Source organism: Drosophila bipectinata, chromosome XL, assembly GCF_030179905.1.
Source record: "Drosophila bipectinata strain 14024-0381.07 chromosome XL, DbipHiC1v2, whole genome shotgun sequence".
NCBI classification, from domain to species: domain Eukaryota; kingdom Metazoa; phylum Arthropoda; class Insecta; order Diptera; family Drosophilidae; genus Drosophila; species Drosophila bipectinata.
The window spans coordinates 3419649-3444956 of NC_091734.1; the positions used below are offsets into that span (position 1 = coordinate 3419649).

General features: G+C 41.7%; 1 protein-coding gene across 1 annotated transcript; it reads right to left on the reverse strand.

Moving 5' to 3' along the window:
• Positions 1-932: 932 nt before the first annotated feature.
• Positions 933-8804, reverse strand: peb (pebbled). Its single transcript, XM_043210040.2, has 3 exons — positions 8298-8804; positions 6190-7039; positions 933-5886 (listed from the first exon to the last, which is right to left on the reverse strand). The coding sequence occupies exons 2-3, from the start codon at positions 7027-7029 to the stop codon at positions 1060-1062; spliced, it is 5667 nt and encodes a 1888-aa protein (XP_043065975.1). The 5' UTR covers positions 7030-7039; positions 8298-8804; the 3' UTR covers positions 933-1059.
• Positions 8805-25308: the final 16504 nt, after the last annotated feature.

Here is a 25308-nt window from a genome sequence, read left to right on the forward strand (position 1 = left end):
TGTTGTTGAGGGTTTACAATTAAGTACACTTTTTCATAATTTGTTTTTAAGTACATTCAATAAACGCTAAGTACATAGTTTAATTTGTTCAGTAGTTTGTTGCTGCCACATTAAAAATAAAATTCAAATACGCCATTTCGTATTTGATGTATACATTTGATATAATATAGAGGCTGGTATCCATATGTATATAAATATAGTTTATTATAGGCATGCAGTGGGTAAGTTTATGTTTCTTTTTTTTCGTTTATCTTAAAAATGCTTTGGTTATTGCTGTAAGAAGTCCACTAACTTTGTAATTAATATAAGAATCATGCTTTCTGTGTATTTAATAGCTATTTATCATAATATATAATGTGTGTGTAGGCGCTACAGCAATGAATGAGTTTCTTTAAATAAGATCCTTAAAAAAAAACATGCGTCTAAAAACTAGAGTCTTATCAAATAATTTGACTTACAATTTTGTTTGCAATTTGTTTATAGTTTTTGTTTGTTGTCTTAATTAATAATATTTAAGCCACGCTGCGGTTTCTCAAGGCCTCTTTCAATGTACATATTTTTTGTTTTTTTCTTGTTTTTTGTTTATATATTTTTGTGTAATTTTTTTTAATTTATGTTTCTTGTGTGAAAGTCTTGTTTGTTGTCATGAAAAATGTTCGTTGTTTTTCGATTGCTGCTACTTAAGTTTTAAAATTTAAAAATATATATTTAAAAATACCTATAGCTATTAAAAAAAAAGTGGTTGCTTCAAAAAAAAAATGGTGTTTTAAAATGTTTTTTGATTTGATGGTTAAACCGTTAAAATAAGTTTAAAAAAAATATATGAGGGGAGTGTTTGCAAATGGGTCTCTTTTTTAAGTTATTCCTTAAGTTTTTTTAAGTAGTTTTTTAAGTACTATGATTTACTGAAAACTATTTAAGCTTTGGTATACGTAAGGCTGCTTCTTCTACTCTCGTTTTTTTTGTTTTTAAATATTATTCTCTTTTTTTTAAGAAATATGTGTAGTTTTTTTTTCAAAAGAGGGGTTATCCCAGCAGTATCTTATGGCTTTCAAGTCCTTATTTGTTGTCCACGCCGAGAAGCTTGGCCGCCTCGTCGGCGGAGGACAGCAGCTTGTTGAGGATTCCCTGATCGCTGATCCCGAGGAGGTTACCGATCAGATCTGTGCTGGAGCCCGAGGGGGCGGTGGCCTCGCCCAGGTTCTCCTTGTGCTCACCAGTCAGCCGGCTGGCCCGCCACTCCGTCGCCTTGTCCAGGAGCTCGTGCAGCTTGGGCAGCTTCAGGCCCAGCTTGGCGCTCACTGTGTTGTTGTTGTTGGTGTGGCAGCTGTTGTTGTTATTGGTGGCGGCCGTGGTGGCCGTGGGTGGGGCCGGGGTGCCGGGAGGGCTGCTGCTCACCTGCTCGTCGTCGGAGCAGTCGGAGCCGGGAGCGTCGCCGTTGTGGGCGCGTCCACTGTGCTTCTTCATGTGCCGGAGCATGCTGTGCTTGAGGGTGAACTTCCGGAGGCAGGTCTCGCACTGGAACGGACGCTCCCCGGAGTGGGTGCGCATGTGGCGGCGCAGATCCTCGGTGGACCAGAAGCGGCGCACACAGAAGGCGCAGATCACCTTACGGTTGCTGTAGTCCGGGTACTTGCCACGTCCTCCGGCTCCACCGATCACGCCGTTGGTGCCCTCATCGTCGGAGTGCGGCTGCTGGCTAGATGGCGGAGGCTGGTTGGGATTGCCCGAGGCCGACTCGCCCAGCACGGACTCGTTCTCGATGGCGCCCTTGGCGAGGAGCAGGGCGAACTCGTGGGCATGGGCCTGCTTGATGTGCTCGAGGCACTGCAGCCGGTCGGCGAAGGAGCCCTCGCACAGGTGGCACTTGTAGGGCAGATCTCCGCCAGCCTGGGCATCCAGACTGCCAGGTGCGACGACTCCCGGAGCTCCGGGGGTAGCGGCAGCGACGGCGGCGGCGGCAGCCATCTGGGCAGCCAACTTCTGGATGAGCTGCTGGCGTTCGCGCTCCTTCTCCTTCTCGGCCAGCTCACGCTCGCGCTCCAGCTCTAGTTCGCGTTCCCGCTCCAGCTCCCGCTCTCGGGCACGCTCCAGTTCGCGTTCACGCTCTCGCTCGGCCTCCTGACGACGGCGCTGCTCCTCCAGCTCGATCTCCTCGACGGACTTGGGCACGGGAATCGGCTCGCTGACGTCCTCGGTGGGCACGTAGACGGACATGGCGGACTCGACGTTGCCGTGCTTGCGGAGAAGGTGGCGGTCGCAGTTGCTCTTGGTGGTGAAGAGCAGGGGGCAGTGGGAGCACTTGAAGGGCTTCTGGCCGGTGTGGGTGAGGATGTGGCGGCGCAGGGAGCTGCTCCAGGGGAACATGCGCTGGCAGTACGGGCAGGACACCCTGTTGGGGGCAAGGCTGTAGGCGGACTTCTTCTTCGGCTCGCTGCCGGAGGAGCTGCTGGTGACGTCCTCAGTGCCGCTGTTGTTGCTCTCGCTGGCGCTGCCGGAGGCCACCAGGCCCTCCTCGTCGCTCTGCTCCATGTGGTTGGCCACGTCGCTGGGCCGGAAGTAGCTGTTGAAGCTCATGTTCTGGCTGGTGGCGTTGTCCACCAGCTTGGCCACCGGCACTAGGTCCTGCGACTCGTCCTTGAACGGCGAACTGGCCACCTCCTTGAGGGACTTGGCCACGGACTCGGCCTGGGCAATCATGGTCTTCAGAGAGTTGGGAGCGGGCGGAGAGAGCTGCTCCAGTTGCTGGTCCTTTGGCGGAGGCGGGGGCGTAGTCACGGGCTTGCCCGCCTTGATGGCCTGCTCCAGGATGGTCTCGGCGGTCTTTTGGGCCGCCTCGTTGGGCAGTTGCTCCAAGAGGGGCTTGGGAAGTTCCAGCTCCGCCATCTTCTCCTCCGGCTGGTCCTCCTCCTCATCGTGTGGGAGTGGCTCCTCGTCGGCAATGATCTCGGGCTCATCCTCCGGTTCATCCTCCTCCTCCTCCTCTTCATCTTCCTCGAAGTCCTCCACTTCCTCCACATCGTTGTCGTTCTCATCCTCGTCGATGATCAGCTTGGGCTCATCGTCATCCATGGAGACCATGGGCACCCCGTTTCCCGGCTGCCCGCTACCGCCGTTGTGCAGCGCAGAGCTGGGCGGCGGAGTGGCCAGTGGATAGCCGAAGTGCAGGAGAGGATTGCCGGACACACTGCTCGATCCGTGGGCCAGGGCTTGCTGCAGCAGATCCGTGTTCTTGTGGGCCTTCAGCTGCTGGGCCAGAATGGCGTACTTCACCTGCTCCGAGATGGGAGCATGTCCGTGTCCGTGACCGTGGCCGGGATGGTGATGAGATCCAGAGCCGACTCCACCGGATGACACGCCGGGAACACCCATACCGGCAGCAGCAGCTGCGGCGGCGGCAGCGGCAGCGGCATTGGAGGCGCCACGTCCTCGCATCACATGGTGGCCGCTTCTCTGGCGCTGGGCATAGAACTGGGGGTGCTGCTGCTTCACGTGGCGCTCCATGTTGCTGCGGAGAGTGAAGCGGGCGGAGCAGTGCTCGCAGGCGAAGGGACGCTCGGTGCGGTAGCGGCGCTGCTTCTGCTTCGGCATCAGGACGCCGTTTTTGATGACCATCTTGACGGGTCCGCCCGGAGGCACTGGCACGCCCACACCGCCCATCGGCAGAGGATTCAAGCCGCGAGTGGGCGGGCTCACCAGTGGCGGGGGCTTCTCCGAGTTGGTCTGCGGCGGCGGCGGGGCCATGAAGGCGCCATAGAGGTACGAGAAGCCCGGAGTCTGGGACTGCAGCATGAGGCTGCGGAAAAATTGCTGGACATACTGGGAGGCGGCATCGCCGGCGGCTCCGGCGAAGAGCTGCTGCTGGGCGAGGAGCAACTGATGCTGCTCCAGAGCGGCGGCCAGGTCCGGGGCACCAGCCACTCCCGGGGGAGGTGCCAGCGGAGCCGGATTCGGTGTGGGAGTCGGTGTGATGGCCGCCGATCCGCTGGATGGCTTCTTGCTGAGATCCAGCACGTCCATGCTGAAGTCCAGGGCGGCGCTGGGCGAGCTCTTCTCCTGGCTGGGCTTCTTGTCCACCAGCTGGTCCAGACTCTTGACCTGGATCTTCAGCGGAGGCTGGGGGCTGGGAGCGGGAGCTCCACTGGCTGTCTGATTCTCGCCCAGGAGCATGTGCTTCAGCTGGGAGCTGCTCTCCGGGAGCGGCGGCGGTGGTGGCGGGGGAGTCGGACTGATCGAGCGGAAGCTCAGGTCCAGATCCTCGCCCAGACGGGACTTGCCGTCCTCGCCGCAGCCGGCGTCCTCCGCCGGATGGTAGATGATGGCTCGCTTCACCTCCTCCCGGCTGGTCTTGCCATGCCGGTTCCGCAGATGCCTCTCGCAGTTGGCCTTGGTGGTGAAGGCGTAGTTGCAGACGGCGCACTCGTATGGGCGATCACCGTTGTGGGTGCGCATGTGCCGCACCAGGGCGGCCTTGTCGCAGACGGCGTAGGGACACATGTTGCAGCGGAAGGGCCCGGCCGGACCCACGGCGCCCAGGTGGACGCGATTGTGGCCCTTGAGGGCACGCAGATTCGGGAATACGGCGGTGCATAGCTTGCAGGGGAACTCGCCGCGCAACTTCATCCGCCGGAACTCCGAGGTGAAGGCATCCTGCGCCTCCTCCTCCTGGTCGCGCCCGTCCAGGCTGTACTGGCTGGAGCTGGGCGTGTTCACCGACTGCTCGAAGTTGCGCAGGAAGCTGCTGGTGCAGCTGGAGCTGGTCATGTTCAGGATGCTCTGGATGTCGGCCAGGTCCTTGCTGTCCGCCGGCTCGTGCTTGATCGGCGAGGGCGGGTGTTCGCCGGAGGTCTTGCCCTTGAGGTAGAGCTGCTGGAAGAAGTCCTCGCGCTGGTCGGCCAGGCGCTGCTTCTCCAAGCGACGTCGCTCCGCGTCCTCGTCATCCTCGTCCTCGGCATCGTCGTCACCGTGGAGCGGCGAGCTGCTGGCGCCCATAAGAGGCGGCAGACCCACACCAACAGGACGTCCTACTCCGCCGCGACAGCAATGGGCCTGCAACTGGCGGTGGCTGGCGAAGATCACCTCACAATCGCGACACTTGGCCGGGATGTCCGAGTGCCGGGCGTCCAGGTGGTCGCACAGGGATGGCAGCGTCTCGAAGTCCCCGGCTCCGCAGGCGGGGCAGCTGAGCAGGAGCGCCGGCGAGGCAGCCGACGAGGGGGAGACAGACCGGGAGGCGGCTCTCGAGCCACTGGCTCCGGCCAACAGAGTGGCCACATCGGGAGTGGATGTCAGCATCGCCACATCGGTCTCCTCATCGACATCGTCGTGATCCTGCTCCTCCTCCTCGTCCTCGTGTTCGCTCTCGATGACATTGTTGTTTATGGTTGTCTTGAGCCCGCGACGGTTCTGATGATGCTTCACCTCCTCCTCCAGCTCCAGGTCCAGCTCCATGTCCTTGTGGTTGTGGTTGGCCTTTTGGGAGTTGTTGTTGTTGTGGGTGAGGGAGGAGCTGCTGCGACTGCGGCTGTGCCCACTGGAGGCGTCTGTGGAGCAGCTGGCGTCGCTCTCATAGCTCTCCGCCCGTCCCGACAGCGATTGCTGGGCGGGATTGAGGCTCTGTTGCTGGTGGAGGTTCTGCTGTTGCTGCTGCAGCTGTTGGTGCTGCTGTTGCTGGGCAGGATGTGACTGTTGTTGGCGTCGCTGCTGCTGCTGCTGCTGATGGGACTGGGACTGGGACTGGTTGGCCTGATGCTGCTTGTGGGTGCGCATGTGGCGGTGCATGTTCCCGTTGGTGGTGAAGGTCAGGTGGCAGTAGCGGCAGTTGAAGGGACGCTCGCCGGTGTGCACCAGCACGTGTCTGTCCAGGGATGAGGCGGACGACAGCACCTGTTCCCCCAAAAACAAGAGGCAGAGAGAGAGAGAGAGAGAGAGAAAGAGAGCGTTAAGCGGGTGAACAGGTGAGTAATTTCAGGGGGGTGGGGGGTCCATAAACAGAAACTCCACTACACCTGTCTGTACAGTGATCTCTAGGTAATAATGAACTAATTGCTAGTAATTATTTTTATATTTAAGATATTTAAAAAATGATTTCAAGTTAAAAAAAAAAATTAATAAATCTTTCAAAACCTTTCAGCTATTTCAAAAATAAAGTCTATCCCCCTTGTAGAGTAACCACTGTAGTTGACTCACCTTGGAGCAGATGCGGCAGGTGAAGTTCTCGGTATCCCCGTTGGCGTAGTTGTGGCACCGAATGTGATTGGTGAACTCGTGGGGCGTGGCACTGACCACCTCGCAGATGGGGCACACGTACTTCATGTGCTCGTCCCCCGCCCCAATGCCGGACTCGCCGCTGGACAGGCACAGGCCACCTTGCGGCGAAGATCCACCGGATCCGGCACTGCTGCTGCCGCTGCTACTGTTACTGCTGCTCGCCGACTGCGCCGTTGCAGCTGCTGCTGTCGTCGACGTCGCTGTCGCTGAGCTGCTGTTGTTACCCAAGTAGCCACTGTGGGCGGTGGTGTCCACGAATCCCGATTCCGAGAGACTGGAGACAGCCGCCGCTGCTGCAGCTGCTGCTGCTGAGCGATTCAAACGGAACTTCTTGCGCAGTGAACTGGCGTCGCTGCCGCTGCCGTCCAGCACGATGCTGGCCGAGGCAGAGGCGTTGCGCCTCTGCTTTTGACGACCGTGGGGGCGGGCTCCAACCCCTGATGTCGCTTCGTCCTCCTCCTCGTCCTCATCACTGAGTAGGTCCTGATGATGATGTTGGAGCTGGCGGAGCTTACGTTTGCGCGACGTCGCTGTCGCTACTTCGTGTGGCGTTGACGTCGGCTGCAGCACCAGACTGCCGCTGCCGCCGCTGCTAACGGCGCTGAGCTTTTTGGGCGTGCGCCCCAAATCCAGGTGCTCCAGCGAGGATTCCGAGGTGGTGGAGTCCCGCCTCTGGCGCTCCATCTCGTTCTCTGTGGTAGTTGTGTTTGGGTTGTTGGTGGTGGTATTGTGCTGCTGCTGCTGCGGTGCTGCCAGCATTTTGACGTATCTGAAGAAGGAACAGAAGAAATGGTTAGGCTATAAGCTATTTAAGATGTCTATCAATCGATGAAAGTCTATAGATAAACATTAAAAAGCGATCAAATAATAATAACATTCCCAAATACTAATATGACACCCAGACCCTCTCGACTGTCGCGTAATTCTAGAAGGCATCTTGAGGGGAAAGCTCCATAAACAGCTGATCAGCGAAAGATATACAATCCCCAAGATGTGGATGCAGTTCTACCTACAGATACAGATACAAGCCATATAAACAAGAAATAAAAAACCTCAAAATGCATTCGAAATCGAAATCGCTTTCAAATGAAACTTTAATTAAAAGAATTCGCGATTGTTGCAAGTGCCTATGATGGAGGTGTAGTAATATCTAAACATATATACACACATATATATATATATATAGCTTATCTATTCTGTTTTCCCAATGAAAAATGTGGGCATGCTCATTAACATTTACCGTTATCAAGGCTATTACTATTAGTGTTGTTCCAATTTGTATTATTTTTGTTTTTTTTTTTTTTTTATAGCATTTAGAGGCCCATTCGGAAATCCTAAACTTCCATGAGAGGCTGACCAACCGATCAACAAAAATTATATAATATATATAATTTCTTTAAATGTATTTGTGTTTCATTTTGGTTGGCTGATTTCAGTTTTCAGCCATGACTCATATATGGAGTGGGGGGAAGATAAAGACTCCCGACGGTGCCAAAATCGGAATCAAGTATTTCACACCTTTATGACACCTGGGATTTATCAATGAATGGAAGTCCAACCTGGACTATAGGCATATAAACAGATCATCAATCTGAATTAACCCTATAAACAGGGACTTTCATCCAATGTCATCCCTATGATAATTCCCTGGAACCAAAAGCGTGTGTGTCAAAGTTCAAGGGTTTTTCATGGTTAATTTTGTGACCCTGTGAAGTCAAAAACTTGACCCAAAAAAATGGGTTAAAAATTAGGGGAAGGACAGTCCAAAATTGAAATGTTATCTAGAGTTTTTGTGGAATATTTTAAGGTAATTTATCAGGTCATGGTGAGGTGGTAGATTTAATTGAATTTGTTAAGCCTACAAGTCCTATAGTTACTATTTCTAAATTTTGTTTATCCTTTTGAGATAATCCATTTATATTTCGGCTTGACTGCTTTTCCATTAAAAAAACATCACTCACTCACTCAACACAGAAACAAAAAAATTTTAAGAATTATCCAAAATAAGCACGATGGAAGTTAATTACCTTTATTTGTGTTTTTTATTTTTATGAATTTTTTTTATTTTTCGAAAAGTTGCGACGGCATTCCCACATCAATTTTTTGAGCTTTAAATTATTTGGTTTTCTATTTTTTGGTTGGTATGTTTTTTGTTTTAAAAATATATATATTTATATATTTTGTTTTAATTTTTTAGTAGCACACTTAGCACACTTTGGGCGATCACACTTCTTTGGTAGTTTAGCAAAAAAAAAAATTGTAAGTTTGCGGTAATCCAAGGAATAAACTTAAAAAAAATATTATTTTTATTTTTTTTTTTTCTGTTTAGCACTTGTAGTTTTTTTTCAAAGAGTTTTTTAGCTCCAATTCCTGTATGTTTTGTTTTTTAGTTTAAAGTTTTTATATTTTTTTTTAAAGATGTTGTATCTGCTTTCTGCATTTGCTTTTTGCCGCGCACGAGTTCTGAGCGCAGCCGCAGCGCAACGTCAAGTAACGGTTCACCGTTCGGCAGTGCAGATGAAGCTCGAATGTATCTACGTATCTACGAAGTTGTACTTATAAAAGAGCAAAGCGCGCCGCACGCCGTTCTGCCGTTCAGCCGGCAGCGCTGTCGCCGAGAGCAGCAGAGCGGCAGAGAGGCCCCGAGCGCAGTTATCTTTTCAGGCTTCGAGAGGGAAAGAGAGCAGGCATGCTGCTGGCTGTTCATGCTGCTGCTGCGTCCTCTCTGCTACTGCTGCTGCTGCTGCTACATGCTGCTGCTGCTGCTGTGTGCGTGCGGTGGCTGCTTGGCTGCACTAGTGTGCGTTAGATAAAAGTGCAGAGCAGCAGCAGAGGGAATAAGAGCGAGCCAATGAGACAGAGGGAGAGAGCAAACACTTGGCGCAAAGACTTGGCGCTGCGCAGCTCTGTAAATCTTGGCAGAGGCAGCGCAGCAGCAGCACCAGCAGCTCGACTGCTTCTTTGTTGGATTTTCTTTTTTTTTTTAGTTTTTTTTTTGTGGCAAATAGGATTACGCACACTCACACACACACACACACACATTAGCATAGTGCGTGTGTGGGCCAGAGAGAGAGAGCTGCAGTCATCTTGCAGAGAGAATCGTTCTTCTCGGTCACAGTGAGCCCTAAAAATGGGGAGACAGTCCAGCCTTGGATACATTTTTCCATTTTCCTCAATGGGTTTCCAGCTTTTCAAAAAATAAGCCAAGAACCTTAAGCTTAAGTACCCGAATTAATCATCATAAATCATTGTTTATTTTTTAAGAAGCCTTAAATAAATAAATTCAAAAGTCACCTTATACCCGTTCAAAGTCGAAAATATTATTTACTCAAAGATAATGATGAATTTTATGATTAATCCTGTGCTAAGTTTTTCTTTGAATTCTAGGAAATTCTAACTTCTTATAGATAACAAATTTAAAGCTTTAAAAAACTTCAAAACTAAATAGTTTATTTAAATTTTATCCCTAAGGGTATCCACTGTATATAATACCCTTATATATGAGTCTGTATCTGTATCTGTATCTGTATCTGTATCTGTGTCTCTGTGTGTGTGTGTGTTTGGATGCATTTTAGATTTTGGGCAAATCCCGTTGCCATTGGCCACGCTTTCCATGTTTCTTGCCCTCTCTTTCCAGCACTCCATCTCCCTCTCTCACTTGCACACCATTATCCGCAGAGTCACCCTCTCGGTAGTGTGTGTTTTGTCATCTAACGATGAGCCCATCGCATCCACATCCGCATCCATATCCGCATCCATTAACCCCCAAAACGACCAGTACGGACACTTCCTGGACAATTCCTCAACCTTAACCTCTAACTTTGGCCCGAAAACGGAAGTCGGAGACGATCTGCTGGTCTTATGTTCCCTGGTCCTCAGTCCCTGTCCCTTTTCACGTTTTCACCTTTTCAGCTTTTCAGGGTGCGTCATCGGCAATCAAGCAACATTAAAATTAACATTAATGCACTGAGAGAAAAAATTAATAAATTAGAGAGGAAGATATGTAGTACACAGATATATATATATACTAAAAAAGGTATATGTCTTACAAAAATAATCCCAAAACTCAGAGGTTCATAGTCTCAAAAAACTAGTTAAGAATTATAAGCTAAAAACTTCCCCTAAAAGTGTCCTTTTTGTTATATTTGTTTGAGCTTTTCTCTTGAGAACTTTAAGAATATAACCTTAACTTTTTCCAATATCTTCCAATATTTTTATTCGTTTAATTATTTTTCTCAGTGCCCTTGAAAGGTAAAGAAGCTACATTGTCGTTACAGTTGACCGCCCTAAGAAAAATACCAGAAGAGGTCAATTTTCGAGTGTCAGCTGCTGCTAAGAAAAAAATTAACCAACTTTAATTCAAAAAATTACAAATTAAAAGATAATTGTATTTCAGACAGCATCATAAGACTAAGAATCAATCAATATTGTTAAAAAAATAAGCAATAAACTGCTTAAAACAATTGTAAAAACAGTATGCCATATGATATAAATAAAATTAAATAAGAAACAACAGAGGGGTGACAGAAAAAAAGGCATAAATAAATAAATAAATAAAAAAATAAAAGAAAGACACGATGAAATTGTGCAAAAAAATGCAGCAAGAGTTCAATACACTCGATACACTTCACACAGATACAAAAAGCACACACCTACGCAAACACGCGCCCCTACGCACACACATACACCCCAACTTGCACACACATACACACAAACGTATAGTACACACACTGGGCGACACGTGCAACGCGCCGTTTGTAAACAATTTAATAATATTTACGTTTTATTTATAATGAACTTGAAAAATTCGCACAGTGGTTCGTTTAGTGGAAATCATAAAAGCGGAAAACAAAGGAAAGTAAAGAGAGTGTTTTTTAAATAAAAGGTGACTCAAAATATTAAAGAAAATATTGCATTTTTGAGGAAATAAAAGTGCGGTTTTTCAAGATCTATAAGTTTTGGAAGCAAAAATTATGTATTTTAAAGAACTTTTCTAGAATTTTTTGGAGGAAAAGGACTTATTGAGATGTTAACTTAAAGGATCTATAAAGTTGGAAATTATAAAGGGTTTTTTTGAAGACAAAAACTTTACAACTTTGGACTTAAAAATACCAAAAGAAAAAGCTTAGTATTTGAAGGGATTTAATGTTTAAAGTCCTCATAAAACCAATTTAAACTTAAAACCTTGATGAGGATTTTATTAAATTTATCTTTAAAGTATCTAATTTAAAAATCTGTTTAACAAATCTTTGCAAAAACCAATTGCAGTTCAATAATATCCAATTGGATATGTCACTGTGCCCTGCTGTGCTGCGCTGGGCTGCGCTTGCGCGTGGGTGGCATTCAATGGCGCTAAACAATAACAACAATGGGGCGACAATAACAACAATAACAATAATAATAATATAACAACAATAACTGTAACTGGCAATGCGTGTTAAATAAACATTAAAAGCCCAACGTTATACTAGCAACAACAATAGTCTCTGGGTATTGCATTTTTTTTTTTTGCATTTCAGATTTCAGATTTCAGTTTCTGTTTCAATTTCCCTTTTCAATTGCCATTTTCAACGAAAAAGTGTTAAAGTGCAGTGGCAGACACTTTAATTGTCAACATTTAGTTAGCATTTAATTTGGCATAAAACAAATGGCAACAACAATGCCACTAAAATACAAAAAAAGACAAACAAAAAGTCCCACGCTTTGCTCTTCAACTTTGACTTGCCATCTCTTTCGAACATGCTATACCCGTCTCTCTTTCGCACTAGATCAACTAGGGCAGAGGTTTTAGTTAGTATTATTATTATTTATTTTTTTTTTCTGTTTGTTTCGAGACAGTAATGTTTGAAATTCACTTTCATTTCGTTTTTTTCGTTTTTTTTTTCAAAGTCATAATTGTTTTAATTCACACTAGCTTTGTTGTTGTTTTTGGGTGCTTTGTGGCTTAGTTAATGGGTTTAATGGTTGTGATTTTTTGTTGTTGTTTTTGTTATTGTTAGTGACATGTCAAGGTGACTGGGCAACCAATTCCGACTAACCACCCAACCAACCACCCATCCACCCACAAAATACACACAAGCAGAAATGATAAACATTTTATTGAAAAAGGCGCGCGCCATAGTTTTATTTTCCTTTTTTTTTTACTGAATGGTTTTTTATGTTTTTCCCCTAAACTTTGCGCCAGAAAAACCAAAGAAACAATAGCTATGACCAGCCAAACGACTTGTTTAATAATAACAATAAAAAATAATGGAAAAAACAAATCATTAGGTGTTTTTTGTGGTATTAGTTGTCTAAACAATAAATACCCTTTACCTAAGCTTTTAATTATTTAAAACAATTAGGATTAGGGAATTTTAATTATATATTTTATACCATAATAATTTTTAATATTTTTTATATAATAAAATGAAAAATAATGTACTCCTTTTAAAGGGTAATCGAACTTGAACCAAACCAAACCATTAGCTGGTAAAAAAAATGCGTCAGTTTACAGTTTGCTTTTCAGTGAAATTCCCGGGGATTTCGGGGGTGTGACAATGTTTATAGCCATAAAAATAAAATAGTGTTTAGACGTAAGTCTATATGTATATATATATTGTGCGACACTCAACAAGTAGGACAAGTCGGGCCCCCAACTTTAAAAACTGGTAAGGTTATGGTAATATTTGTTTATAATAAAAATAGACTAGACTGTTTTGGAATTAGGGGTTATACTTGCTACAGATCTGACTATTTTAAGACTACTTTTATCATATTTTTATAGACCCCTCTATAAAGTACTATTATCCAATAATTGACTCATTTTCAGACAGAGTCTGTATACAGGAGCTAAGCTCATTAGAAACCAATTGACTTTGCAGGATCATCGACACTCTGGGTTTTCGAAAAAAAAAAAACAAAAAAGGACTCGGTCTGCCCATCATTTGGTATATGGAGGTATATTAGCGCACGCGCCGCATATCCTCGGCAGGTAGATAATATCCCTATATGTGGAAGATAGATGCACTGACAAAAATATATCGAAAGAAAAGGATAAAGTCTTGTTTTAAAATCATTACTTTAGTTACTTCAATAATAGGGTAAAGAGGTCTTTATAATATTTATAAAATATATTTATTAGAAGGTAGAAATATATATTTTTTTACAGTGTAATCTTTATAGGGAACCTTTTTCTTTGGCGGACTGGGTTTTTATGACACTGCGGCGACGGAATTATGACGGCGGCAATCGATAGATGAATAGTTGGATATTGTTTCTTTGGCGACCATTCCAGCCGGTCGGTCATTTCAGCCGACTTGATGCAACACCGCCACTCTATCACTAAATTATGCCGTCCGGGTCCGGGTTCGGCTACGGGAATTTGATTACTATATGTCGCAGGGCCGTGATGAATAACCACCAGCTATCCGTAACTAAAACCAAAACGTCTTCGTCGGTCCTCAAGAAAAAAAAAATAATGAAATGAAAAGAAGATAAGGCGCCCGCCAATACACACAGGTGACTTGGTTATTATATCTCTCTATATATAAACACATATTTGTATATTACCTTCGGGGCATTAGTTGGCCAGATCCCGTTCTCCGTATCTGAGACTTTATTTTGGGGGTTTTCCAGCCTGCCAGAGACCTCGTGCTGTGCGGCCTGATTTCGTCAGTTTGTGGAAGCATCGATCCATCCGTTCTCCATAAACCCTCTAAATCACATGGTACTCTAAAATTTACACCTCATTTTTTTTGGTTTTTGGCCAATCTGCATCATCATCATGGTCAGTGGGTTTCGAGGAGTAATGCTGCTTATCAGCACTGGAAAAAAAGAGTTCTTTTATAGATTATTGGAGGAACTGGTGCAATAGATAGGAATAGGAAGTGGGACAGAGTTGTTGGCTTATAATCTTTGGTTCAAATGGGTATCTTTATTTATAAAGACTATTTTCTGCTTTTCTAGTGTGACCAGGGTTGGAAATAATACAGATATGGAGATTATAATCTATGTACAAAAATAAATAGAAGTATAAGCTTATAAATAGAACTGGAAAGTGGAGCAGAGTTTTATGTTTACAATCTTTGGTTCAAAGGGATATCTTTATTTATATAGCCTATTTTATGCTCTTTCAGTGTGACCAGGGTTTGAAATTTAACAGATAATACCCTATGGAAAAAAAATAAATAGAAAAAGAAGTTCTTAGATAGATCTTGTTGAATGTTCTGATGTAGTGTTCTGTTATTGATGATCTTGCTCTACTTATCATGTTTAAAAGAAGACTCAATGGAAACATGCTCTTAATTTTTCCAAGTGTATCTATGATTCATAATCATCTAGTCCAGTACAAGGCAATAGCAACATCTAAACTCGAATGCCTCTTGTTGCGGCGTCATCGCCATCAGAGGCTTTTCATTGAGTATCGTATCGAACAGTGCCCACGAGAGGGGCACCCAAAACCCATCTAACCCAGAGCCCCCATAAAAGATAAGCAGCTGGGACCCACATATACCTAAATCTATATATACATATATATATATTGGAAGTGGAAGTGCATGAGCATGAAGCCGAAAGGTGAGAAGTGATGACGGGAGTGGGTGGCAGGGTGGCAGGCAGATAGGAGCACCGTGGAGTACTTTGCTCGAATTCTCGAATTTGTTGTCGTACAACGTTCTCTGCAAGTTCTCAGCTAACTCGATTGTGGTTTCACATTATCTGGGATCTGTGGAATTTTGTGAAAAGTATTATATATGTACATACCTATAGATTTTTGTGAGTGGGTGTGTTTTTCTTTTTGTCGATGTCAAGCAAAAAGGGGGTGTCTTAAAAGATCTATCGGCACTTAGTCAGCGTACAAGCAAAGGTGTGCAAAAGGGGTTTGAAAACCTTCATATATATTTTTTTGAGAAACAAGGCTTGATCATCCTAAAAGTCTAGTTAAGATCGTAAAGATTATCGTGGGGGTTATTTCTTTTCCAATGATTCAGTTAAGATTGTATATCAGTCAGTTCTAAGATCTAGAATATAGAGTTCTATGTTTTATTTATATCGTGTGACTCATTTCTATATCTTTTCCACTATATTATTTTCAAGTTTAAGTTTCGGTTTCTGTTTCCGCTTTCCGAAATAAAGATCATCATCACAGGCCTCTCCTCTTGGCTGCTTTTTGGCCTTGACTCTGTTTCTTCAAGTTGATTGTTTGGCCAGCGTTTTGTGGCTTTGATGTTTCCCACAAAGTTTTCATTTCAAAACGAGGGGGGGTGCCAGTGAAAGGGAGAGGGTAACATAAGCCCACCGGCCTTATCGGGGCGATAAAATAAAATAAGTTTCTCAAAAAAAAAGAACTCTGCAAACGATTGCAAGATTTATCACAAAAAGCACACAAATGATTCTCTGGCATCGCGCCTGGCATGAGATGGGAACTTACAGGTTCTCATTTATGGGAGAGTTTACACTGAAAGAAATTGTTTTAATAATTTTGGTTTTTTGTGGGAAGAATATACAATGCTATTAAACTCTTCTTTCCAGTTTAAGAGATTTTGTGTTAAAGTAGTTGAAAGATAACTAAAATAAGGTCGAACTTGTATCATATTTTCCTTCACAAAGTCCAGCAGTAACAGCAGAACTGATTTATTTTTTTTTGAGTGTATAGAAGCTACAAGATCTCATATTCCTCTGCCCAAAAAATACTCCCATCCATTCGGTTTTGGGTTTATTGTCAGCGAAAGACTTGGCAGAAAATACGATGAGGTTGAAGGCATCTCATAGTCTCTCGTAGTCATCGTCTTGGCTGGATGCCTATGATGAGTGTCGAATGTTGATATTTGTTCAAGTGTAATTGCGAATTGTAAATGCGACAACACAGATGCTCCTCTCGTAATTCTGGGGATGGGTTTCTCTCAGATGATGGATCTCTCAATATTTGGCTTAGTAAGCTTTTGGACCAGTTGTAGTTACCAGATCTCTCATATCTCAGATATCGCGAATGTATCTGTATCTGGTACTGGCACTGTCTTGGCCGCTATTTGTATCTTTTATCTGTGAAAATAAACGTTGAAAGTTGTCGGTTGTTGTTGTTGTTGTTGTTTTTTTTCGACTTTATTGTTTGAACGTTGATTGTCAACTGATCGGTATTTACCGCCATCTGAGCTTCCTTCCCCCGGTCTCCTCCCAACCATCCCCTCCATCCATCCCAACCACCCAGTATCCCAAAGTATCTGTATCTGTAGTATCTGGATGACTGACTGACTGACTGACTGTCTCTCTGTTACTCTGCTTGGAGTTTTCGATTTCAGATACACTTAAGCAAATAATCGTTGTCTTTCTTCTTCGTTTTTCTTTTTTGTTTTTGCCTCACATGTGTCGCAAGTATCGGCATCTGTGGCCTGTATCTTTCTATCTTTCGGATACACAGATACTGTTTTCTTTAGACGCATTGGATTTCGTTTGACTTTGGTTTTCAGTTTTCAGTTTTTTCTTGTTAGCTTGTATGTATTTTCTCTGTTGGCCGTTTCCCATTATCGATTATTGCATCTCCTTGGTGTTGTTGTTGTTGTTGTTGCTTTACTCTTGTTACCAGTTTTGTTGTCTCAACGCCAACACAGACATCTTCATCATCATTATCAGCATTCTGATAAATCATCATCATGATCAGCATTATTATATAGTCATCGATGTTCGACCCAACCTGACTGAACTGAAACAGAAACAGAACCAAACAGAAACTCTGAGCTGACTGATAAGAATGTTTGCTAATAAGCTGGGTAAACATTATATATATTTCCCCATCCCATATGCTACATAGATACATACCATATACATACCTATATCTATTAGTTTGTATATGCTCCTTGGTAGCTCCCATAGACCTGTATCTTTAGTTTCAATTCTAAGATTCTAAGAGAATCCCATATTAAATCTTTAAATCTGTTCTATAAAGGTTATAGTTTTGACTAAGAGTCCTTTAGGTCCTTTAGTTCTTTTACTCTTAATTTATTAATATCACTCTATTTAATCTTTTATTTATAAACACTCCCAATTAAAGCCTTGTTTCAACTAACCAAATAAATAATCCCCATGTGTCTAAATACCCAGATCATAACGTCTAAATAAACATTCATATTTGAAAGTCTTTTTAAAAATTAAAACCACAAAATTAATTGTCTTAAAAGGTGAGTCTTTCTTTTTTAAGTATTTGTTTTTTTTTTTTTGGGATTCTTTGAATTAGCTTAGCCCTTTGTTTCTTTTTTTTTTTTGCAGTGTCTTATCTGGGACAGTCGCAGTCGACGGGTTTCATCATCACGCATTGGTGACACAAGACATGAAAGAGACCGCCACTGATAACGCGGATGTAGATGCGGATGTGGATGCGTAGGTGGTGGTGCAGGGGGTGGTGCAAGAGGTATAGGGAGGGGGAGGGTGTGGTGGCTATTTGCACACCTCATACACCCCTTATCGTTTGGGGCATTATTTTTCACAACTTTGGATGGGTGTTGGCCCAGAGAGATGATTTGTATGGCTCACGAAGACTCATTAGCAGACGAGGAGATAAAGCTTCATTGACAGCTCTTCTACACTTCAAAAAAATTATAGAACTTATAAAAAAGGTGTATACAATATCAAAGACTAATAAAATATAATGAAATTCTTCTTAAGACATTTAAAAGTTGGTTCTAAAATCAATTCGAATTTCCTCACCTTCCAAGTACATTATAAACTTTTCTCTTTAATAATTTTTTATCTCCAAAGTTCTCATTTTTTGGCATTATTTTTGATTTTGATTGAGAAACGCCAAATGAAGGTAATCACCTGAAATTTCTATATCAATCATCTGACCCCATGAGACGTTTTTTTTTTGGGTTTGTTTCCCGATAGAGCGAGTCATGGTGCCACAGATTTCGTCAAGTGGTGACCAAAAAAAAAATATATATATATATAAAAAAAAAATTATATAAAAAACAGGCCCCAAAATAGAACAAGCTTATGGCTGTCTCTTTCACACTTTAGTGAAGCCATCTCTTTCAGACGCCATGCTGCTTGATAAGCCACGTCCATCGCAGGTGCTTTTAATTGAATTTCTGTTCTGGGTATTAATGAGAAAAATCATTTCAAATCGAAATGCGATAAGAGAGCAGTCCCAAAAATAAAATACAAAATCGAAAAATTATGGTGGGGAGTTATAAAGAAGGGGGTATACGGTTATCAGGGCGTTTTTCGGGGTTTTGGCAGCAAAACTTTTAGATGTCCGGGGCCCTGACTGACTGACGTCCAAAGATTAATCAATGGATTCTTTGGAAGAATTAAGTTTCAAGCAGAAAGAGTACTTAGTTCGTAGAAATAATATATTTTTAAAAGTATTATTAGGAGATCAAATATATGGGTTCGATGAATATAGATAGAATTATGAATCATATACTGAGAAATCTACAAGAAATCTAAAAATCTTTCCTTCAGAGTTGAGAAATACTATATTTTTCCATAGACCCACCGAAAAGGGAGTTCCAATAGATGACAATCCCCTCGAACGAACATTATCTTTGGCTAATTCCCAGAGTCATCAGGGGCAGAGTCTTAGATGATAAACGTTAAGTGGGATCCACCAGTGCGACCGACCTTCCGACTGATATATGGGTTATATATATCGGAGCGCGTCATCCGAAATTTTCCCTCCGAAAAATGGAGGTATTATTTCTTCATAACCCTCGATCGGTTTACATTTCGTGACTTGGCATCGTTGTCATTGCAAATAGCGACAGAAAAACTGTGAAACTTCTAAGTCCGAAAGCCGACAGCTCGTTTGGCTTTATGGCTAGACTCGGTGACAATAACAAAAATAACACAAATAATATAGGAATAGATTTGAAAAAAAAAAAAAATATAGGAGGAAGTATATAGAGCAAAAGGCATTACAAGTTATCGGTGCAAGTTACAAGCCCACAAGTTATTGGCAAACAGGGACTGACGATTCAAAGCGAATCGATTTTCCTTGAAACCAAAAAAAAAAAAAAAATACAAAGATATAGAAATACACTGGAAAAAATATATAAAATTATTAGAGAGAGAGTTTTTAAACATTACAAGTTTATCTAGGTTATTTTTGGGGCGTAGACCTAAAGATATCTTCTCTGTTCCAAACTTAAGAAGACTATCCGCCTGGCGACACAATTATTCCCATAGACCTTCGATTCTGATCCGATACGATTCCGATTCCGATTCCATTGCGGATTCTTTCTTTGCTCCACAGTCCCCCTTTTTTCCACTGATAAGATATATAATATATATATATATATATTCAGGTTTTGAATGATGATGTGCTGTTGTCAAATGTTCCACACCCGAGTCGCCTTCTACTTGGGTCTTGTAGGCTTTTTGGGGATTTGTTGGGGCGTTAGATAATATCTGGATAGTTGGAGGTTGAAGGAAAAAATGTTGGAAAGGTGGGATGATTTTGCGAAACTGTTGCTAGGGGGGGAGTTTCCTTTTAGTTTTAGTCTAGACTCTAGAGTGTCTAGTCTAGATATGGTAATAGTTTTTAAGGTATTATTTCCAGTTTTATCTACAAAATAGCTCCCAGTAGCTGCAGTTTTCCCCCCCGGAACTCAAACTCCATTGGGGCCTTGAGATAGTTTCATCCGAGGGTGGCTCTTTTTTATCTCAAAAGCGGCTCTATTCAAATATTCCATTCTCTTTCCCTCTCTTTCGCCCACTAACGCCTATCTCTATCTCTGGGTGTATGTATATATGTATTTATAGGAAAATCGGAGCCTCGTAATGGGCGCCCCCCATTTATCAAATGTTCAAAATCTAGCGTCGCCTTCGATAAGTGGAAATAAGAAAAAATGGCCAAATGGGTCGCCAGAAAATATATATATATATGTATTGTATCCGTATCTATGGCGGCATGTATCTGTCTGTATTTGTATCTTTGGCTGGCTCCAGCATTTGAACAATCGTTGTCATTGAGGAAACCTTTTCGTCTCAATTTTTTTTTTCCCGATTCTGTGGAAGCTCAAGTGTCTCATTATTATAATATTTCTCTTATTTTTTTTGGGGGGGAAAAGGTGTTTTTTTTTGGCGCCACACCTTCCGTCATATTACAAAGAAAATCGGAAAAGTAAAGTAAGTTTATTTTTTATCATTTTGCCCCTGGGTTTTATGGCTTTCTCATGTGATAAATATATGGCAAAAGTGTTCGAAGTTCACTCCAATACCCAATACCGTGAGTGACTAACCCAGTGATAGAGAGGGGAAACCAGAGCCAGAAACGATAAAAGAAAGAAATAGCAATATTATAGGACCCGCACTAAAAGAATATAGGGTAAGATCTTTGCACCTCACTATGAAATCAGCGTAATTCTCAAAAACCAGCATGATTTCGTGGCGATAAGAATTAATTACTAATCAGAAATATGTACCTTTGTTTAACATTTCCATTCCCATGAAAACAATTCAAAGATTGTGAAAATCTTAGAAACTGAAATTTGCTTATCGATTTTCGGTTTAAGAACCCTTCAATAATCTCCAAAAGAATCGTACAATTCTTTATATAAACTCGAAAGACTCGAAAGTTTGCATAGAATCAGCAAAAATTTAACCAAAGAGACTTGAACTTTACAAAAAAAATATACATATATGATAGTAGCAACAAAAAGAGCTCACTCAAGTGGAAGTGTAAACCGTAGACCATCCAAAACCATCATAATATCAGAAACCTTTCGGTTTTGACGGTAATACGAGAAGTTCCCCCAATCATCGAAGTCCGCATAGAATTCGAGTATCTCATGGTTGCGATCAAAAAACTGCATTGCCAAGATAAAATTCAGGCCATAAAATAAGAATATAAATATACAGAAAAAAAATATATATATATATATAAATATATAGAATCATATAGAGACACCTCTATAAAGATCTTTGCTCTGCTTTTTCTACGTTCCAGTGCCTCAAGAAAGAATCATTTAATTGCAACATGATTATAATGAAATCTGAGATCAGAGATACATATATTTATATGTATTCTGTATATATATATATATAATATTGATCAATTCAGGTGGGTCAGACGTGGCTGGCACTTGTGGATGCATGATTAATGGAACTGAAAGATACAAGATACTCTGCTCCATTTGCCAGACACGTGCTACCGAAAGAGATGGCAGCCTGGGGGCGAAAAAGAGAAAGAATCGTGCACCGGACAATGATTTCTTTACCCACGCAGGTCAATGGCATTCGTAGTGCATCGCTGCACTCTGAAAAATTGGGGGTTACTATTGGGAATTTATTTTTAAATAAAGATCTAGGCTTGAAGATAAGGGAGATATGTGTAAAGGAAGATAATAAAATAGTTTAGTCATAAATTAAGTTTTGAACAATTTTAAATCTTGAAAGTGTAAGAACTACAAATAACAAAATAAAAGTATTTATAAACTCAAATAAGAGCTTACATATAAGAGATGTTGGTATAACTTAGTTTCAATATATGGTAACTAATCCATTTCTTATAACGATTAACATTCCAGAGTATAACCTTCCCAGAGATCATTGATCTTTGAAAATATTTCCCTTTTTAAGATTGGGATATCTCATAACTGAAAATAAATATAAAATATTCATATACAATATAAAACCAAAACTGCGTCTTAAATTGCCGTTCATGTTCGTGGATTTCGCTGATGTTTCGCATTTCTTATATAGATCAATGATCGTAATTACCTGATTGTACTTCGATTTCTGTCCACTCAGGGCATTATCGTTTATACAAAATACAAAAAATGCTTTATTATGTGAAGAAAAGTTTCTCGTTGTTCTCTCATTTTTTTTTTGTCGTGCATGTTTAATACCTGTAAGAATTTCAAAATTCCTGGAAATGTATCAGTTTTTTTAAGCTCTTTCCGTTTTGATCTAAGTAGTAATCAAAATTTATCAACCAGTTCCCATGGGACACTTTTTCATCGTCTTTTGACAAACAAGATGACCGCAAATATTCAATCTTATCGGAATGATTTTGGGTTTTCAAGTTACCACGACTTGTGACTGATTATAAGGCCTGTCTACTTGTAATTATAAGAAATTATATTAAAAACCGCAGTTCAGGGACTTGAGTTTGCAATCTTTTGGAATTTAAATGGTTTGAGGTTTGTATAGGATTTAATCTTTTTAAACAAAAATCTCTGCAAATACCTATAAAATAACAACCCTTTCTAAGCCTCCGAAAGACTCTTTAAAATATTTCCCTATATCAACATATTTGTAGGTCACTCTGAAATTGCTTATCTTAAATGCCTTTGTGGCATCCACATTAAGGAATCGTATTTATTTTCTCATGACTCTTTTTTTTTATCAATTCCTCCAGATGTGGCATGTTTATGAAACAAAAACAAAAAACCGCAAATTTGTGGGCACTTCTCAGGCTGATTAGCACAGCTTCTGAAAGGCAAAAATGAAATAAAACAAATATTAAAAGTAAGATTGACCAAAAACCAGAGTATCCAACAGATGTTGTAGTTGAAACCACAAAAATAAGGCGTAAACCCCTATTTTTTGCGGAGAGTATCTTTAAGTGATTACCGGAGGTGAAGGTGCAGACTGGTGGGGAGAGGAGAAGAGGGCCGAGACTCACAAGTGGCAGATAGTTCGATTGATTTGCAATGTTTGCACAAACGCACAAGGTTCTTCCTTATGGGGCCCCCATAATCTGGCGCCTCTTCACGAAGAAACCCAAATCTATATACAAATATTTTACAACCCAGAGTCGCCGGTGTCGGGGCAGCTACAAAATAAAAAAAAAAATGCAATTAACTGGAAATTGCACTAACGTCCAAGCATTATCTTTCCGACTTTGAAAATAGAAATAGAATTGGTTCTCTTACTGGGGTCTGGCGTTTGCGGCTCGGGGGCTTGGGGTCTGGGTATCTGGGGTCTGAGAATTCCAATGGGAATACTTCGTTTCGAAATGGGGAAATCGACGCCAATCAGCCGGATGAGCTTAACAGCCGCGTGTTTTCTCCGAGTGCCTGAGGATCAATCATCATTGTATTTGTGCTTGAGAGTTAAGACAAAGTTGTATAACTCTTAGGTTTAACTATTAACTGGTTTAAGATAATTTTTTGAAATTATTTAAAAATATTTTTGTTAACTAAGAAATCAAGCAAAGGTCACTTTTAGTATTGGGGTTTATAAATTGATCTTTAAACTATTTAGTTTGTGGTTTTATATTTATTATATATAATAAAACATAATTTTAAATAATATTTCATTAGTTTTAGTGATATATGCTAAGTTTTCTGACTTATTCCGGTTTTTTGTGCATTTTTTTTTTAGCCCCGTCACCACTTGCTTAACAGATGTTGGTCTTATCTATTGGCGTTACTTACTAGTCTGAAAAGCTGATACCGATTTTGTTTTTATTCCCGGTTTTTTTTTACTGTTCGACTCATACACAAATATAGCGTATACGACGTGGTGTACCCCCATATACCATGAGTATCCCAAAACTGAAGGAATCAATCGAACTTAAACAAAGTCTTGACATTGTGATTCATCTGGGTCTGAGGAGGGTGTCGCTAAGAAATCAATCAGTTATAGTAAACTTTGATAATATTAGTCATTGGATTTATGATTTAGGTTTAGGGTTGGCTTAGTTATTGGTTTTTAGACTTAAGATTATTTTAGTCAGCAAGTGATCCAAGAAATCGTTTACGTAGCATGTAATTTGTGAGGGGCTTGGTTTCTATATCACTCATTCGCACTGTTATCCTATTTTTAAAGTATTACTTTTTTGTAAAGTATATATTGTTAAAAATTATACAGAATATTCAAAATTTCTTTGTTATTTTAGATACTTATTAATTATATTTATTATCATAAGTAGTTTTAGATTAAGATTTTAGGTGAATATTTGTTCTGAATATTACTCATACGCACTATTGGTCTGGCTTATTTATTTTCTATTTAAATTTTAAGTTTTTTATAAATGAAATTCTTCTTAAAATTAAGAAAAACCTTAAAAATGGTATACAAACAAATATTCTTTTGTAGATATCCTTTTAAGATTAAATCTTTGGTGGAATATTATTGCTCCATTACTCATACGCCCCGTTAGCCTTGTGATGTGTGTGTGTATTTTTTTCTCCACATACTATATACAAAGATATATATTCATTGTCCATCTGTATTGATTTTTTTCTGCTATTACTGCTGCTGCTGGTGCTGCTGCTGTTTTTTCCACATAATGCTGCAAAGTGCTTGGCATTGATGGGTGGAAAAAACGCCCTTTTTTCCACCAGAGGATACACAGACACACCATGAGTGAGTGCGAAGGCTATACAGAGTGTGAAAGAGATGGCAGATATGGGGAGGAAAAGAGAAAGATAGACAGGGGGGAGGACCAGCGGGGGAGAGAGAGAATGGCGCAGTGAAGTATTTATCAGAGCAACATCAGAAATTCAGAGGAACTTTTGCCGACGACGACGACGTGGCCATACATCTACATATATACACCACATCTATGCCTTCTCTATATACGTAGATTTATATATATATATATATATTCTATGTACCAGTTGAGAATCGGCCAAGGCAACAATAACAACAACAACTACAACAATTGAAACACGAGCAACAACGAAAACGACGAACGAGAAAGGAAGACCGACGACGTCATCATCCCTGGATGGCCACAAAAACAACAAAAAAACCCAAGAACAAAGGTGCTCTGGGGGGAGGTGGGGGGCTCACAGGGGGGAGGATGAAAGGTGGTTGCACAGGTGGGCAGAGGTCACACAGAGGGTAGTGTGGCTGAGCTGCTGCGACTACTCTCTGGCTACACAAAGCAAAAAGAAAGTGGCAAGAAAATATTTTTTAAAAATTAATAAAAAATAAAATAATTAATTATAAATGATAAAAAAGTAATAAGAAATAAATTTAAATATATCTTCAGATTTTTAAAGGTTTTTTTAAAGGTTATGTTTCATTAGATTCTAAAAAGTCTTAAAATGTTAAGTTGTTAAAATGGTTCTAGTTCTAAAAATAAATAAAAAATGTTATAAAAATATTTTA

Bases quoted from the DNA above. Each gene is read 5' to 3' on its own strand.
- peb (XM_043210040.2), bottom strand. From the start codon at position 7,029: ATGCTGGCAGCACCGCAGCAGCAGCAGCACAATACCACCACCAACAAC. The intron at 5,887-6,189 runs GTGAGTCAACTA...TTGGGGGAACAG, and splicing joins CCTGCCGCATCTGCTCCAAG to GTGCTGTCGTCCGCCTCATC.